Source organism: Ciconia boyciana, chromosome 11 (assembly GCF_034638445.1).
Source record: "Ciconia boyciana chromosome 11, ASM3463844v1, whole genome shotgun sequence".
Classification (NCBI taxonomy): Eukaryota; Metazoa; Chordata; class Aves; order Ciconiiformes; family Ciconiidae; genus Ciconia; species Ciconia boyciana.
This window is the reverse complement of record NC_132944.1, coordinates 21,292,329-21,310,002: the sequence shown is the minus strand read 5'-3', so window position 1 is coordinate 21,310,002 and position 17,674 is coordinate 21,292,329. Positions and strand designations below refer to the sequence as shown.

The 17,674-nt window shown below is 61.4% G+C and overlaps 1 protein-coding gene across 1 annotated transcript in view; it reads left to right on the top strand.

Moving 5' to 3' along the window:
• PLXNA1 (plexin A1) overlaps positions 1-17,674 on the top strand; it is a 123,981-nt gene that overhangs the window by 11,127 nt on the left and 95,180 nt on the right. Inside the window, exons 2-3 of the mRNA XM_072875598.1 lie at positions 3,871-5,217; positions 11,471-11,653. Coding sequence (XP_072731699.1) covers positions 4,015-5,217; positions 11,471-11,653 — 1,386 coding nt within the window. The 5' untranslated portion in view covers positions 3,871-4,014. The remainder of the gene's footprint in view (positions 1-3,870; positions 5,218-11,470; positions 11,654-17,674) is intronic.

Below are 17,674 nucleotides of genomic sequence, written 5' to 3'. Positions count from 1 at the left end.
CCCTTGCCACCTCTTTAGCAGCGAGCAAGTGGGAGGCAGGCGTTTGCGGGGCAAGCCGACGGCTTTTTGATCAAAGGCTCTTTTGAAGTCGGGGTGCATGAGCGCTGGCCGTGGCGAGGCGGGCAGCCCCATCCAGGTCATGCAGCAGCTGCGACCGTCTCAGCGTGGCCACTTTCGAGGTGGAACGGTGAGCAAATGTCCCTTCTGGCATGGGATGAAAGGGGCTGGGGCGGATTTGGTGCTCGCGCGATTGCTTCACCGGCTTTGTTTCTGAGGGCAGGTTTCCTGCTGTACGTTCGTGTGTGTGTGTGTGTGCATATATATATGTGCGTGTGCATGAAAACAAACACAAGCCTGCGGTGCTGTCTCACCACCGGCATGGCCCCGCTGCGGGGTGAGCCAGCCCTGCGTGGGGATGCTCTCGGGGATGCTCTGCGCTGCATCACTCGCCACCCGGGCAGCATAACGGGGTGTATTTTTGGTCCTGCTCTCCTGGTTGGCACGCGTGCTTCCAGACTGGGGCGTGTTATTTTATTGCAGCCCGTTTCAGGGCCGGGCTCGGCTCCAGGGTGTCTGCTCAGAGTTTTCCATGCTTTGGGACCGTGATGGTGGTGCGCGGAGTGCGGGTCTCGTGTGGTGGTCCCGGGCTGGGTCCTCCCCAGGGCGAGGTGCTTTACGTGGGTGCAGCCCCATGGGGTTTGGGTGCTGTGTGGTTTGAAGCGGGTGCTGGCGGAGGAGCTGCCCCGCCGTTAGCCGTACCGTGACCTCTCCGTGGGGCTTGGAGGCAGCGTGACGGGAGGGAAATGCCCTTTGGCCCCCGCACCGCTCCTCCCCGGCTGCTCCCGCGGGCAGGGAGCTGGGGCCGTGCAGGCGCCTGTGCTCTGGTGCGGGGCTGCCCGCCATCCCCACCGCCGTGGGGTCGGACCCCACTTCAATTCGATCCAAGTCTCAGGTACCCAGATCGATCATTTAATCCTGAAGAAAGCAGACAAGCTAACCTTTCCTGCTGGTTTTTTTTAATAATCGCTGCGATGGTTTTAGGCAGGACTGGACAAAAGCCCGGCTGGTGTCAGGGCACTAGGACGAGATGTTGCTGCTAACGTATATTTAGGAGCAGAAATCTCGGAGGAGCTCTGCCGAGTGTCATCTCTCTGCTCGCCCCAGCTCTGCCTTGCTTTGCTCTCATTCCAGCTCCTGAGTAGCAGTTCCCTACGTTAATTTGGGAATCTCCTGTTGGGCTTTCTAGCCCTGCTTTGTGACAGCAGCCCGACCTCCAGCTCTCCCGCTCCCTGAAATAGAAGCGATGAATCATAGAAACACACTTAGAAAGTGGCTTCCCTCTCCGCCTCACCCGTCCCAGCAGGGCGATGCTCCGGCCGGCATCCCCACGCTGCACCGAGCTCCCATTTTCGCCTCCACCGCCTTCCCTGCTCCTTCTTCTTTCTGCAGCGTGTCGCTGGCGCACGAGTTCTGCGTCAATGGCGGTCTCCTTGCGAGGGAGCCGGTGCTGCTCCTGGAGGGGCTCAGCCCTGCGGTTCACAGTGGCTTGGTGAGAGCCGTGCTGGTTTCTCGCGGTGGGAAACCTCCCTCCGGCAACCTGGCAGGAAACCGCGCTGCCTGCTGCTGCTGGGCTGGCGGCTTTCTGAGTTAACCAGCGGGTTTGTGTCGACAGCGTGGCTCGGTCCCACACCTCGGTGTGGTTTGGGGCTAATAAGCTCCGATCTGGGGTGCTCTTAGCGACAAGCTCATAAAAATGGAAGATGCTGGGCAGCGTGGCTGTCCCCTGGGAGCACGCTCGCCCCGGCAGTGGTGTGGCTGCGTGCTCTTTGCTAGGAGGCTCCCAATGTTGGAAAAGGTGATAGGAATGGGGGATTAGGACCATGGGAATGATTGCCAGGGCTGGTGGCTTCATGCTTTGGTTGTCTCCACGCCCACGGAGCTTTGTGGCAGCTGGCTTTGGTCTCAGTGTTGCTCAGACACTGTTGCCCCGACCTCCCTTGAGGCTATTGCCTTGGAGGGGGACGTGTTGGGGGCTGGAAGGGAGCAGGGTGGTGAGTGTGTGGGCAGGGGAGAGCTGGTGGAGATGGTAGATCTGCAGAGAGGGTTTGGAAGTGGTGTGGAAGCTTTGTCCAAACTGCTGGGGGCCCAGCAGGGCTGGAGGGCTGGCGAGGGCTGGCCTTGCCCTGGGAAGGGGGGGGGGGGGGGTTTGTGTTTGTTGGGAGCTGGAGAAGGGGGGACAAAGTCTCTCCCTTCCCTCAGACCTCTCCCTGTCTGGCTCTGTGGCTTGGGACAGGGGCAGCAGAACTGAAGGGTGCTATATGGGATGTCGGGGTACCCGTATGGCCCAGCCGCTGGCCTGGTGATGATGCAGCCTCCCAGGGTTTGCGTGGGGTCCGGCTGGCGGGTCCCACCGCCCTGCTCAGAGCGGGCTGCCGAGCCCTGGGGTAGCCACTTGGCCCCACGCAGCCCTGCCGTTACGGCGTGCGCAGCCAGCTGCCCTCCGATGGCACCCTGCCCGGTCCGGGGTGCCGGCAGAGCCGCGCAGTCACCGTGGGCCATATTTCCTACCCGTGCCACTCCCTGGTTGGGGATCCTCCCGCGGTTTATCCTGGGCTGAGTCAGAGATGGGCGATAAGGAGAGGGAGGCTCTTCTCCGCTTGCGGAGCGGCTTCTCTGTGGTGGCTGGGGTGGGGAACCGAGGGCTGAGCTTGTGTCCTGGCCGCGGACCTTGGGACGGGCCGTGTCGGTGGGACGTGGAGGAGACAGAGAGGGGGGTGTAACAGAGGGGCTGCTGAGCAGACACGGAGGGCAGAGCTGTCTGCGTCGGCTACCTGCGGCCATCTCCTCCCCACTGCCGGGGATGCAAAGGTCACACCGGTGTGGGGTTTTTGGCTGGCTCCCTGCTGCTTTGCTGCTCCATGTTGGTGAGCCCCAGCCGTGGCACGGCAGCGTGCAGAGCTCTCCATCCTCCCTGCGTGTGCCCCCTCGTCCCTCCGGAGCCTCTCCAGCCAACTGCCTGATGGCTGGCCCTGTGTTTCTTAATGCATATAAATACCAGAAGGACGTGCTTCTCCTTGCCATGCCCGCTTGCTCCCCCCGCCAGCCCCTCCTGCCCATGGCCCTCCTGGGGTTTGTCAGGCAGGCAGGTGGCAGGGACGGCAGGCAGCGTGCCAGGGCTCTTGGCTCTCCCAGCTCCTTTAAAAGGTGCTTTCGAGTTCCTCCTCTGTGTAGGGGCTTGGGCTGTGCTTGCTGCAAACTGGGTTTTTGCATCCGCTCCCAGTGCCATGGTGGAGCAGGGGCAGCAGGCTCCTCTCGAGGCTTGTTAGCAGCCATCGCCGGCTAACACTTCGGTGCTGCTGGTGGTCTTAAAAGCAGGTCAGGGCCAGCTATGCCCCGCCGAGGCGTTTGTATGCGGTAGGTGTGCTGGAGCACATCACCAGGCCGCTGCCCGTGGAGACGTGCCGGTCTGGTCCAGCCGGCGGCTGCAGGCACGCTCGAGCGGCTGCTGCTCTTCTTGAGGGGGCTTGGGTGGGGGCGAGGACAGGGTGGGTGCCCCTCAGAGGGGCTGCCGGGTGGTGGGGCTGGTGGTAGAGGCTGGGATGGTGAGACAAAGCGCGTGGCAGCTCTTCGGCTGGGACGTGCAGTGCGCAGCAGCGTGCGACCAGGCGGGGTTGTCCTTAGCATCTTGGCTCCCTTGGTTCCCTGCACCGGGGACGCGTCTTCCTCCGGGGCAGGAGGTGGTGGGAGACGTTTTGTTAGGCTGCTTGCTAGAAAAGTGGGAAGCAGCAGAGTCTGTGGGTGGGGTGGAACAGGCTTGACACCATGCAGGAAAGCCTCCTAACCCCGCTCTTCTTGTCTTTCTCCCTCTAGGGCTGACCGAACTGGCTGTGCCCATGATGCCCTGAATGCCGAGCGCAGCGGAAGCAGAGGAGACTGTGTCCCGTTAGCTCCTCCTCCCTCCCTCATCCCTTTAGTTTGGGTTTGTTTCTATTTATTTTGTGGCTGGGTTTGGGCATGGCCTTGGCTGGATGTGAGGCTGCTGCAATGTGGCCTCTTTGGCTCAGGCACCGCTTGTGCATCAACGTTTGGACCTTGCTGCTCTTGGGGAGCACCTGGCTACCGCTGGCGGAAAGCAGCCCCAAGTCTCCCTTTAGGACTTTCCCGGTTACAGACTGGAGCTTGACGCACTTGGTGGTCCACAACAAAACCGGGGAGGTCTACGTGGGGGCTGTCAATCGGATCTACAAGCTCTCCAATAACCTCACGCTCCTGCGGACCCACGTGACGGGGCCCGTGGAGGACAATGAGAAGTGTTACCCTCCGCCCAGTGTTCAGTCCTGCCCGCACGGGCTGGTCACCACCAACAACGTGAACAAACTGCTGCTGGTGGACTACTCGGGGAACCGGCTGATTGCCTGCGGCAGTGCCTCCCAGGGTATTTGCCAGTTCCTGCGGCTGGATGACCTCTTCAAGTTGGGTGAGCCCCACCACCGCAAGGAGCACTACCTCTCCAGCGTCAATGAGTCGGGCACCATGTCTGGGGTCATCATCGAGGTGCTGAACGGGCAGAACAAGCTCTTCATTGGGACGCCCATTGATGGGAAGTCGGAGTACTTCCCCACCCTCTCCAGCCGCAAGCTGATGGCCAACGAGGAGAACGCGGAGATGTTTGGCTTTGTCTACCAGGACGAGTTTGTCTCCTCCCAGCTCAAGATCCCCTCGGATACGCTCTCCAAGTTCCCCACCTTCGACATCTACTACATCTACAGCTTCAGCAGCGAGCAGTTTGTTTACTACCTGACCCTGCAGCTGGACACCCAGCTCACCTCGCCAGACTCCACTGGGGAGCAGTTTTTCACCTCCAAGATCGTCCGCCTCTGCGTGGATGACCCCAAGTTCTACTCCTATGTGGAGTTCCCCATCGGCTGCGTGCAGGACGGCATCGAGTACCGCCTGATCCAGGACGCCTACCTGACCAGGCCTGGCAAGGCTTTGGCCAAGTACCTGGGCATCTCGGAGCAGGAGGATATCCTCTTCACCATCTTCTCCCAGGGCCAGAAAAACAGGGTTAAGCCTCCCAAGGAGTCTGTGCTCTGCCTCTTCACGTTGAAGAAGATCAAGGATAAGATCAAGGAGCGTATCCAGTCGTGCTACAGAGGAGAAGGGAAACTCTCGCTGCCCTGGCTCTTGAATAAGGAGCTGGGCTGCATCAACTCGGTAAGTTCCTGCTTGTCTCTACCCAAGCCAGGCTGTTTCTGGCTCCTGGCAGTGCTCTCTGGCTGGACCTTTCCCGGTGACCTGACCTGGGCCGTGTTTTTCCAGTGGGAAGACTGGTGCCATTTGGGCTGGGCGCTCGGCTTGCTCGGTAGCATTCCTCGTGGAGATCGTGGCTTCGGTGCGGGGCGGCCATCTGGGTTTGGGTCGCATCGGTGCCCATGGAGAGCCCCAAGCAAGGGGCCCCGTGCTGACACAGGTGCCTGCTTCTGGTTCCCCTACCCTGTGGATGTGGGGGGTGTCAGTGAGCTGAGCCGGGAGGGCAGGATGCTCAGTCCTCAGAGCATCTGCTGCGGCTCTGCTGGGGAGTCCCTCGCAGATGGCATGCGTGAATTTGTGAGTGTCGTCTCACCTGGGGCTTGGTGGTGGCTGAGCAGAAGGTGTTGGGGGTAGCAGGATGTGGGGCATGGGGAGCGCGGACCTGATGGAGGGAGGCGGGAAGGTTGGCGGTCCCGGTAGAAGTTGGTCATGCTCAGCGTGCAGAGACCACGTCCTCTCCATGGGCTGCTAGAGAGGAGGACAGAGGGCACAAGGCGCTGTCAGCGAGGTGTGTTTTGAGCGTGGCCAGTGCAAACTGTCGTCCGGAGGTGCAGGAGGCGAGCGCCGGCATCCCAGAGCAGTGATTCCCAACCGAGGGAGCGCTCCCCTCTGTTCCCAGGGATGTGTCCTCCTGCCTGGTGCTTGCGTGGGCGCGTCTGGCCCCTGCTTGTGGCTCAGCTGCTCTGTGTGGGGCCTGTGAATGGTGGGGAGCGGGGGACCTCCCCACTTGGCTCTCTGGGTTTGTTTTCCAGTTGAACTATTATAGCTGGATTTTTTTTCCGGGCAATGTTATAAACCACGAATGGTCGCAGGGAGGCTACCGCTCCGGGTGATGGGGAGGTCTTAGACTGGGCATCACCAAGCTGGGCTGGGTAGTCCCCAGGCAGGGTCAGATACTTGGCAGAGAGGGGTTTTGGGGTGCCGTGTGTGTATTTGGGGGGGTCTGGTGGAGGTCCCAACACCCCTGCTATTGCCCACCTCCCCCCAGCCCTGCTTGCTGGTGCTCGGCACCCATCACCAAGCCCCCAGCCCTGCCCGAGCAGGGTTTTGGGTGCCTGGCGGTGCAGGCAGGTGGGCAGGGGGTCCCTGTGGAGCAGCCCTGCCTTCCCTCCCGCTGTCCTTCCCGCAGCTCCGGAGGAGACAGCTAACAGCTGCCTGACAAAGTAAAGGGTTTGCTGTCAAGAGCGCTGGGCTCGCAAATCAGATTTTGGCTTTGAACTAATTCAATTTTGCTGGAAAATGATGAAATCATTACACTGCTGCCTGTTGGGTCGCGCAGCTGCTGGCTCCGGTGGAGGAGATTCTCGCTGCCTCCTCCCGTGCTCCCGGCTTGCCTCCGCCGGTGCCCCGCAGCAGCACCGTGCCCCCTGGTTTTGGGGAGGGGGCTCTGACCCCTTTAAGGAGGGTTTTGTGCTAGGAGAGTCCTGGGATCGCTGCCTGCTGGCCAGCCTGCATGAGTAGGTGGATCTCGAGGTGCTCTTTGGGTCCTGCAGACGTGGCTCTTGCAGGGTGGAAGGATGCATGCCACGATGGGGTGGCTCCTGCTTTTGAATGGGTTGGGTTGGGGGGTGCCGCTCTCCCCCAGGCTGCCAAGCAGAGCCCGGAAAGGCACGGCTGGATCATGAGTCAAGCCCTCAGCCCCTCACTGTGCTGATCACAAGCCAAACCAGACCCCGTGGAGCATGTAACCTCTTTCTGGCAGGAATGTCTGTGACCCTAATAAAATGCAGCCACTCTGGGGTGGGTTGTGGGATCTGTCACACAGATCTCTTGGTGACGAGGGCTGGCCGGAAAATAAAGGGCATGTTGTTCTTTTGTTTTTAAGGAGGCAGAATGTAATTGCTCGAGTCAGTAGTTGCTTGGGATTTATACTCCTTCCGTATGGAAAATGTCCCAGGAGCTCTTGCTCAGCTCCTTCGTGGTGGCAAGGGGCTGAGGCTGGTCCACGCTGGAGGAAGCTTTGCTGGTGTCCCACTCCCGACCTCGAGCAACGCGGGGCCAAGGGATGCTCATGCCCCAGCGCTGCAGGGCATCTCCGATCCTCTGGAGCCAGCGCCAGAGCCAGGAGGAGAGGCTGCCCGGCTTGGCAGCCAGCTCAGGAGATGTTAGTGGTTCCTCCCCGGTGCTGGCGAGCGGAGTGAATTCCTGTCTCCTCTTTCTCTCTCTCCCCTTCTGGGATCCAGCGATCCGGCAGCGGGAGGAGGAGCGATACCCCTCGTGCTGCCATGCTCAGACCCGTGCATGGGCTCGCATGCACAGCAAAGGCACCTTCTCCTGCGCCGGCCTCACTGCCTAAATCACTCCTGAGCCTGTCCAGGGCTCTTGCTGCTCACGTTGTTTCACTGAAGAGGGCTTCGGTGTTGTGTAGCCCGGCTCTTTGATGTCTGCGTGCAGTGCAGTGACTGAGGTCCGCGTGCCCGCGGCCAGATGTGCTCAGTGCATCTCCCCAGCACGCCCGTCCCCCCGTTCGTGGGGGGCGAGGGTCTGGTGTAGCGGGGCTGGAAGAGGGCAGCAACTTGGAGCTGGAGTGGAGATGTTGCAGCAGGGAGTGATTCGGGGTTCCCGGAGTCCTCGTCCCCCAGGCTGGCAGCGTGGGCAGAGCCAGTGCCCAGAGCTGGCAGAACGTGGGCGGCAGCACCACCCAAGGCAGAAAATGAGTTTTAAGTCCTTGGTGGGGCTCGCTGCCCAGCCTGCTGGCACAGGGCGATGGCTAGTGACAAACTGGCCCAAACTGGGCTGGGATAAGCCAAACCCTTCCCGGGGACAGCCAGAGAAATGCAGATGTTAAACTGTACTGCGCTGGGATTATTCCTGGGCAGCGAGTAACGTGCAAAAAGCCTGGTATCCCAGCCTAGCACTTGGTACCTGCCTCCTGCAACCTCCTCCCTGGCTCTTCGTGTCCCCTGCATCCTCCATCGCAGCCCCTGGGGGGGGCACAGGGGGATGGGGTCTGCCTGTAATGGTGTTAACTGGCGAATTACTGGCTAATTAATAATGCTGAGCGGCACGAGCCTCGCCTCCGCTGTCTGCTCCCTCATTGCTTTCGTAAGTGGGCTTGAAGGGAGGCAATGAGACAAGGCACATCAAGGAGACGGGCTGCTCCTGCTTGCTTGGTGCTGCGGGTCTGCTTTTGCGCCTGTGGCAAGCTGCTTCCCTGGGAAATCCGAGTTTCCTGACCCTCTTTTGGGGAGGCGGGTTAGTGCTGGGAGAGAGGAGAAGGCCACAGTGCCGCGGAGGTGGGGGCCTGGAGTGTCTGGGAGCTGGGGGCAGCGGGGAGAGGTGCCAAAGGAAAGCAATGACATAAACCCAAAAGAGAAATAATAATAATAAATAAAAAATACCCCCAAGCCCCAAAACAAAGCAACCCCTCCTTGCAGCGGGCTGAGGCCATGCTCCCTGCAAGCACCCGTGCAAATGGGAGAGCGGGCAGAGCTCGACACCTCCTGCAGATCCCAGCATCTGCAAGCTGAAACGCTGCAAGGTCACTGGCCCTCGCGTGCCGTGGTGCGTGTCGGTCCCTGCCGGCACCGGCTGGGGGACAGCTGTCCTTCTGTCCTTCCGTCCCTCCGCCTCGCCTCTGCCAGGGATGTCAGTTGGTGCCATCACCCCCGTACCACCGCCCTTGGCCCGACCTCGCTGTGCTGCCTGCCTGCGCTTCCCTAACGAGGCAGTTTGCTGTTAATGAGCTAATTGTCGGCGTAATTATTTATCGAGGTGGTGTCGGCATCGCGGCGGCGGGCGCTCCTCGCCGACCCGGAGCGCAGCTGTATTTGTCATTTCCCAGAGAGTTTGTTGAGACAAAGCAGAGAGGAGTAAACACCGTAAACATCTCTCCTCTTGCATATTCAGCAGCCGAGGGGTTGGGAAAGCTGCAGATTGAGTGCGGAGAGAGCAGAAACTGCGCCCAGGGGCTGCTGGGGCTGAAATTCTTTCATGGCATTGCCCCTAACCCCTCTGCAGTGCTGGCGGCCGGGTGGAAGGTGCTGGGATGCTTTACTGGGGCGGAGGGGCTGTTGGGGCCAGAGGGTGGTTTTTCCCAGCAAAGCACCTGAAGGATCCCAGTTATCCGGATGGGAGCTGGGTATCGACTGGAGCATCGCTCCCGTCTCGCTCCGTGGTTAGGAAGGTGATTTTCTCAGATCTGCTGTTTTAAAATGTCTAGCCTGGTGTTGCAGAGGAGGACGCTTAGTGCGTGTGCTGGCTGATGGGTAAGAGAGGGCGCTTGCAAGGCTGTGATTCAGAGGATGGGTGGAGAGGTCCTAATTCCGCTTCCCCCCTTTTCCTGTAGTTGCAGAGCATGTGGTGGTCACGTTCTTGTTTTGGGGATCCCCGCATCTCTCGCGCTTTGCTGTAGGAGTTCCCCCAGTTTAGGGAAGGACGAGCAAAGGTCAGGCGGGGAAGGGCGTCGATCTCTGGCTGTATCCTAACTCAGGCACCCAGCAAAAACAGAAGTTAGAGTAACTGAGGAAGCAGCCCGGCATCCCCAGAGCGCCTGGGGAGGCCGAACGTGACCGGCTGGCGTCGTTCCCGGTCCTCACCCTCTGGAAGGCTTGCCCAGTACTGTGTCCGGGAGCGGGACCGCTGGCCTTGGGGCCGGCACGGCGAGGAGGGCGAGCAGAATCGTTGTGGCTGCAAGTGCATTGCACCGGGGCACGGAAAAGTGCCGCGTTTTCCCTCCTCCCCGTGAGTGACTGTGGGTTGCTGGTGGGAGCTGGTCCGGGCTGACCCTCGCTTCCCGGGCAGTGGCGAGTGGGAATTGCGGAGTTATGTACTGCCCTTGCGTACGTGGAGCTCGGGAGCTCGGCGTTTTCCCATATGCTCCGTGCACATGCTGTATGGATTTAAAACCCCTTGGGGACTGGCATGCATTTGGAGGCCTCTGCTTGCCAAAAAACCTCTCTCCCCTTTAAATTCAAAGTTACATAAGGAACCTTGTGAAGCGGAAAAATCCCGTGGCCAGAGCAGGCTGTCTCCCCGTCGGCCGTGCCTGCCTTGCCGCCCTGACCTCCTACACCCAGGCTCGCTGCCACCCTTGGGGATTTGGCCGGAGCCCCTCGGTGCCTGGGATGGGCCGGGGGCTGCCGGGGGTGGATTTTGCTGGTGCTGTGTGAGGCTGTTGCCTAGCGTGGGACCTCCGGGAGAGGTACCCGTGGCCAGGGTCTGTCGTTCTGCTCAGCAGGTCAGGGCAACGTGGCGAGGATGCTCGATGGAGGGGGTGAGTGCTGTGGAGCTGGTCCTGGTCCCGCTCCCCTGCCTGCATCCCGGCTTTCACGGGACAGGGTGCATCCGTCTGGCTTTGCCTTGCCCGTTGGCACGACTGTCCTTGCCAGAGGTCCCCGAGGGCAGAGAGGAGCCGGTGCAGGCCTGCCCCTGCCTCTCCCTGGGCAGAGCTTGCAAAAGCTTTTCCCAGACCCGCAGGCGAGTGCTGAACCGAGGAGGCGGCTGGCTGAGCCAGGCGCCTTGTCTGGGGCAAGGCAGCACAGAAAAAATGCGGGGATTTCCCGAAGATGTTCCTGCGGGAGGAGGAGCAGGGCTGGCAGGTGGATAGCGTGTTTGCTGGAGGCTCTGCTATGCGAAGTGAGACTCTTTCAGGAGCCCTGACCCGTTTGTCTTGGCACGGCCTTGGCTGGGAAGTGTTTTGTCTCCGCGGGAAGGCTGGGGCGCAGGATTCAGCCCCTCCTGCCTTGCTGCCAAGCCCTTTTCTTTTTGAAGCTAGCGCCGGGGTGAGGAGGAGGGGGGGGTGTGCTGGGGAGCTCGTGCTGGCATCCCACGTGTCTGAGATGGCAGCGGCGGGGATGGAGCGAGGATGCTCTGCTGGCTCCCGCTGGGTTTGTAAGTGCTGCTCTGTAAGATGCAGGGGACCGAGAGCCTTGGTCTTGGTCTGCAAAGCTTGTTCAGATGCAGAGAGGGGCTGCACGCCTTGGATGTGTCCCAAGTGCCTTACATCAGCGCGTAGGGAATTCTAGGGAAGCATCAGCTCATCCCTTCCCTCGGCTGGTGAGGTGGGATGGCTGGGACAGGAGGGGCAAGGGATGGGGCTGCCAAAGCTGCCGTAGCTGATGGGGTGGAGGTGGAAGATGGCTGATGGCCACCTGCGAGGTCCGGCATGTCGAGGCATTGCCAAAAAGCTCATCTCTCCTCTGTTTTCTTCCGACAGCCGCTGCAGATCGACGACAATTTCTGCGGCCAGGATTTTAACCAGCCGCTGGGCGGGACCGTCACCATCGAGGGGACCCCGCTCTTTGTGGATAAGGAGGATGGGATGACCTCGGTGGCTGCCTACGACTACAGAGGACAAACCGTCGTCTTTGCGGGCACACGGAGTGGGAAGATCAAAAAGGTAGGAAAGCCCTCAGTGATGCTGATGGGGAGGGATGACCGCTCGCCTCACCGGCCCTTTGGGGCTACAGGTAGGGCTGTGCCTCTGTCATGGCATGACTTGATATATTGGGGGTAATGTGCAAAGGGCCAGCGAGGGGCAATTTCCCCTTGCTCGTCTCTGCCAACCAAATTTACAAAGCCTCTGTCTTTTGGGAGGGTTATAACCTAGGGAAGTTGAGTCCTGGCCGTGGGTGGATCAGAGCCCCGTCCCCTTGTGTCTCAGGGCAGGTGGCTTTGCCCTGTGGCTGCCACAGGGTCCCTATGGCTTTGCCATTGACCTGGGCGGAGGCGGGTGCCGATGGCTCCAGCCCGGCGCAGGGGAGACTTCTCTTCCCGTAACCCACCACGGCACAAAAGGCTGCTTGTTGGTGGCAATTAGCAAATAGCTCCGTGCGTGCCTTTCTCTGCCTGCATCTCCACAGGGCACGGATTTCCTGTTATCATAACATCGTGCCTATAATTACAGCTGTACATGCCCTGTATAAACACAGCTTGCATTAACTGCATCCTCAGCTAGGGAAGGGCAGCGCAAAGGTCCTGGTATGGTCCCTGCCAGGGGCAGGAGGACCAGGGCTTGGCTGGGGGATCCGGCCCCTTGCTCTGTGGCTTGCGAGGTGCTCCAGCACCCCGTCATGGGCACAGCACCCTGCATTTTTGGTGTTTCTCCTCATCTGTGCTGGTCAGGGTGCCCTGGAAGGGGCAGGGTGGCTTCCCCGGTAGGATTCAGGATTGCGGGCGGTAGTCCCCATACGTCCCTCTCACCCTGCCCGTGTTCCCCCTGGACCCCTGACCTGCCCGCGCTCTGCCTGTTAGCAGCGTGTTTAGTGGCGGGGGGGGGGAGACATGGGCAGCATGTGTTGGGGTGAGGGGCAGGACGCTGGTGGTCCTCTCCAGCCCCACATCCTCTGCTTGGCTTTCTGCAGCCCTCGGGGGGGGACCCGGCGGCGCCAGGGCTGAGCAGGGCTGCGAGGAGCTGACGGAGGCAGCTCGTCCTCCCTTCCGGATCGATGAGGGATCCGGAGGGACTGGTGTCGCGTTGCTGGCGGCTTCTCCTGCCGCTGGGCTCCAGATGGGAGGTTTTAAATGGGGATGGGACGGAAGGAGCGTGTGGGAGGAGGGCTCACAAAGCCACAGGGACAGTGTTACACCTCTAGTTCCTTATTTACCTAGAGGGGCTGGCAGTTGCTTTTTACATGGCAGATTTGTTTTTTCCTCTCCCTCCTTTTTTCAGTTTTTCTCTGGTCTTTGCACCTTCGGAGCCACTTGCAAGCGGCGATCTAGGGTGGGTGCCTGGCTGGGGTGTGGGCTGCATGCTACAAAGTCATGGCTGAGGCCAGGACTTGGAGCCCAGGTGTGGTTTGAGCATCCTCCTCTCCTGCAGGGCTTTCCCCAGCTCTTTTTTTTGCTGGTTTCTAAACTCGGTGCCCCAAAGAGCTGGTCCGGCTCTCTGACCCTGCAGGGCATGAGGACACGGAGCAGGAGCTCCGTGGGGAACGGAGAGGTGGGTCTCGGTCCTGTCCCAGCACTGGGATGCCGGGCAGGTTTTGTAGGCTCGTCCTGCCCGGAGCCCCCAAAACCCCTGGGGTCACAGAGCTTTCCGATGGCAGCATGGGAGCGCTTTGCAGGCTCCGAGCCCTCTGCCACCAGGTTCCCCCCTCGTCCCCTGCTGTGACCTTGGAGCGGGCAGCCCAGCCTTTCTGCGGCAGCCCCTGCCTGGCCGGCCCGGCAAAGCGCTGCCTCAGCAGCTACCTGATCCTGCTGCCTGGCTGCCGGTGGGGCTGGCGGGAGGGGAGGGCTCCCCCCTGCCTGGGGGGCTGCTGACCTGTCCCCGAGTGGTGCCGCCGTGTCCCCAGCCAGGGGACGGGACGCCCGGCCGGGGTACGGCAGAGCGTGGCCAAGGTGGCTCCCCCAGGCAAGAGGGTACAGGAGGGGTGCATCCCTCGGCAGCGGTCGCAATCCTTCTGGCGTCTCCTTTGGGGAGGGAGGGCTGCACCGACAGCTGGGTGCTCCCCTCCCCGTCCCCAGGAGCCCTGTAATGGATGCCCCTCTGTGGAGGGGGCACCGATCTCACCATCTGGGCCGGGGTAAGGTCAGGGCAGAGTCACTGCCGCGTCTGGATTTTCCTTGGATGGCAGCTTCCATGCCCAGCATTTGTCCAGGCTGTTGCATGCAGACAGAGCCTCCCTTTGTCCCCCCCAAAAAAAGCCACGCGAGCCTCTGGCTGCCCCGCAGCCTCTCCCCAGCCCTGCCGCCAACAGTTGCCGCCACGAGGCCGGGGTGCTGGGCAGCACCTGCTGCTGCCGCAGCTGCAGGCAGACCCTAATTTCGGGGGGGTGGAAGGATATTGCAAGCAAGGTCAGATTTGCAAATCTGGCTGTGGGACAGGGGCTGCGGTCTGGGGTGGGGAGGCACCGGGGGGGATGAAGATACTGGACCCCCGGGATGCTGAGCGGGTTGCGACAGCGAAGCCCGTGGCAGCCTGCTCTCAGCTTGATCCCCGCAGGATTGCCAGGCAGGCGGTTATCTTTGGCTGGCCCCGAGTTATGCGGAGAGGCCAGGCTTGGAAAGCCCTCGGCCCCGTGTGCTCGCTGTCCTCTGTGCCAGCAGTCATGGGATAGGGGGTGCTCGGGGAATTCCTGCCGCTGCCCGGGTGAGCTATGCGGGGATGACTTCTCACGCTGCTGGGGCTGGCGGTGAGCCACTTCCTCCGCGCTCCCGAGCTGGTGTGTCAGGGACCCGGCCTTGCACCCTGCGGTCTGAGGGTGCTGCGAATGGGGAAGTGATACAGGGACGTGAGCCGTAAGCGTGCTGCCGCGGGGATGTCCAAGGGATATTTGCACAAGGGAAGCGAGGCTTGCTTCCTAATGCTTGGCACTCTCCTGGAAACCACCTGTCCTCGCTTGACAGTCTTTTTATTGGGTGGTCGTTGTTTTGCCAGGGTTGTCTTTCCCATTTTTCAGGTGGACAGACAGCTGTGTGTGTAGCTGCAACGGGAGTGCTCAGCCACGTGCTGGAAAGGCACGTTTGACACTGTACCTGTAGTCGCCTCTTAACCTGTGTGTGCCAAGGACTCGGTTTTGGGTGTGCTTGAAGTGTTGTACGGAGAGAGGGAAGAAGGACGGTGCTGGAGGGGGTGTGCTGATGGTGTGACCCCCTCCCAGTCACTGCACCGTGCTGGGCTGGCGGCTTGGAGATGGGGCAGTGGGGCATCCTGGGAGGTGCAGCGCAGAGACGGGGCTGCCCTCGTTAGCTTGCCATCTGCTCCTCGTTATGCAAACAAGGCACTGCCTTAGGGCTCCGCTGAGCTCCAGTGTGGCCCTTGTGGGTTGACCCAGTTTTGGGTGCTGGCTGGTTATTTTTTTGGGGGGCTGAGCTGAGCTCCTCCCTCGAAGCAGCTGGTGGCTCCCTGCCCGCTGCCATCCCGTGGCTACCGCAGGGCAAGGAGGCTGCGAGCTGTCCATAGCCAGCACTGCCTGCGATCCAGGCGCTGGAGATCCCGAAGGCGGGCAATGGTCGTGAGACGGTGCAGCCAGCGCACCCCAGCCAGGATAGCATCGGACTACGCGTCCCTCGCAGCCAGCGGAGCTCTCTTTTTTTTTTTGGAGGATTATCTGGCTGCCCAGTCACCACTGCAATCTGCGCAGCTCCCTGCCCTGTCCTGAAACCAACTGGCCTTGGGCGTGAATGCATCAGGACGCGTCTCCGTTGGGAATCTGCTTCCCCCCTGGGGCTCGCGCTTGCCGCAGCTTGTTTATTCTCTCCCACAGAAGGCACAGCTGAACTGGTCCCACGCCTGGCTTCTTTGGCTTCTCCACTTTAACAATAATAATAAATAAACTCTTCACGCTAAGTGGGTCATCCCCATCCCTACACAACAGGATGCGGTGCTCCTGTCCTGGGGAGGGTTGAGGGGCTCCCCTGCAGCCCCCTGTCCTGCTGCAGCTAGGGAGATGGGATTGCTGCAGGGGGCCAGATTTGGCAGCCCGTGGAAGCACCCTCTTTGTGTTGGGTTGTCTTAAAGCTTTGGAGAAAGATGCTTCGGTGTATTTGCGACCCTTGGTGTGTGTCTGGGCAGTATGACCTGAAAATAGGTGCTGTGGGGATGGGGAGCTGCTGACGGGGGCTTTTTGGGAATTTCCCTGTTGCCTGCTGGCTCTCCTTCCCATAACGAAAGCCCCCATGTGTTAGCGTCTGGGGTACGAGGCATGACCCAGTCGTGGCCCACGTGAGCTGGAAGGAGAAGCCGTCGGGCTCCCTGCCTGCTCTGCCGGTCCCCGTTCCTGCGGGTCCTTTCGCGTCACCCTCTGCTTAGCGCTCGGGGTAAGCGGCTCCGGCTCAAAAGGGCCCCTTTGTGTCTCAGCGCGTGAAATCCGGCTCCCGGAGGGCTCGGCCCCCCTCGTGACCCCGCTGCCGGCTACCCTACTTACTTCCTGCGCCTCAGCAGGCTTTTTTTGGGGGGGACAGGTTTGGGGTGTGAAGCCTGCCCCGGCCCCAGCAGTGTCCGCTGGCAACCCTTGGAGACTCCCTGAGCATCGACCCCATCGCAGCCCCTGGAAATCCTCTCCTGCCTGTGTTGCTGCCTCTCCCCAGCTGGCCGCCTGGCACAAGGGCCTTTTGTTCCTCCTGCCTCTTCCCTCTGCCCTCTCCCGCTCCATCCCCATCCCATCCCATCCCCTGGGGACCCCTCGCCCCCTCCCTGCGACACCCACAGCCCCTGTGGGCGCCTGCGCCCAGCCCCGGGAGGGAGATCTGCTCCTCGGAGCATGCGTCCGCACTTCTCCCCGATCAATGGCAATAATTTTATTGGCACAAGGTAGCTGACGGTTGCCAAAGTGAATCCATCAAATACCTCTCGGCGGCTCCCTGCCCCCTCGAGAGCTCTCGCCGGAGTCGTTAAGCTGTTTTAATCAAGGTGGAGGCTGGAGAGCTGGTGTGTTAAGTGGATGGGGTGGTGGGGAAGGGGCGGCGGAGCCTTCCCCGTCCCCCCGCTCGTGGCGGGGAGCGCTCGGCCGTCGCCCCGTTCCTGCTCAGCAGGAAGGGGCCCCGCTTGCCGGTGTCGGGCTTTGTTGAGCCGCCCGGCTCCGAACAGGATGTCTCATTGTTGGAGGAAACAATTAGAAATTCATCGTGAACCGTTGGCCTCGGGGACTGGCCGGGGCGGCGGGGCCAGGGCTGCAGACAGCTGCCAGCTCCGTCCTCGAGTGACTCCTGGAGGGGGACGCCGCCGGGCTTGGGGCTCCTGCCTCGCGCGGGATGGATGGGGCCGAGCGTTTCCATGCCCTTGGCTCTCCAAGGGATGCTCTGGCCTGCTCGCACAGCCTCAGGGAGGGAGAGGAGGTGTCGGGGGGCTCCATCCCCCCAAACCCCGCTCCCTCTACCCCCCATGCCCCTGGGTTTTTTGACTAACAAGCCATAACCCTCTTCCCCCCCCTCCCACCCCCCATCTGCTCTGCTCTCCATACAAAGCCAGCAGGTGAGCGAGGGCTGGAGCCTGGCGCCTGGCCAGCCGGGGAGGCAGCAGCAGCCAGCCCTGCTCCAACTTTCGCTGCCGAAAGCGCTGACAGTGCACGTCTCGCCTCTCCCTGGCTCCGGCGCCGGGTGCCTGCAGGCAACGCGCAGCCTAACCCCAATCCATCAGCCCGCTCCGGCTGCCACGGAGCCGCCGACGGGTAAGGCAGCGTCGCCACCGGGCTTTGCCGGTGTCGGGGCAAGGTGACTTTTGGGGAGCGGCACGTTGCAGAAGCTGGAGGAGGCTGAGGGATGGAGGTGGATCCCTAAGACCCCACATCTTCAAAGAGGCTGCTGGGTGCGAACCTGGCTTCTGTAATCGCCCCGAAAAAGGGGTTTGAGGGCAAAAAGCCTCTTGGCAGCCCCCTGAGCTGGCTCGTGCTGCCCCGTGGGGCGCGATCAAGAGCTGCCAGGTCTGTACCAACCAAACGCAGCGGCATCACCTTCGCAGCCGGTCCCTGCAGACCGTCCC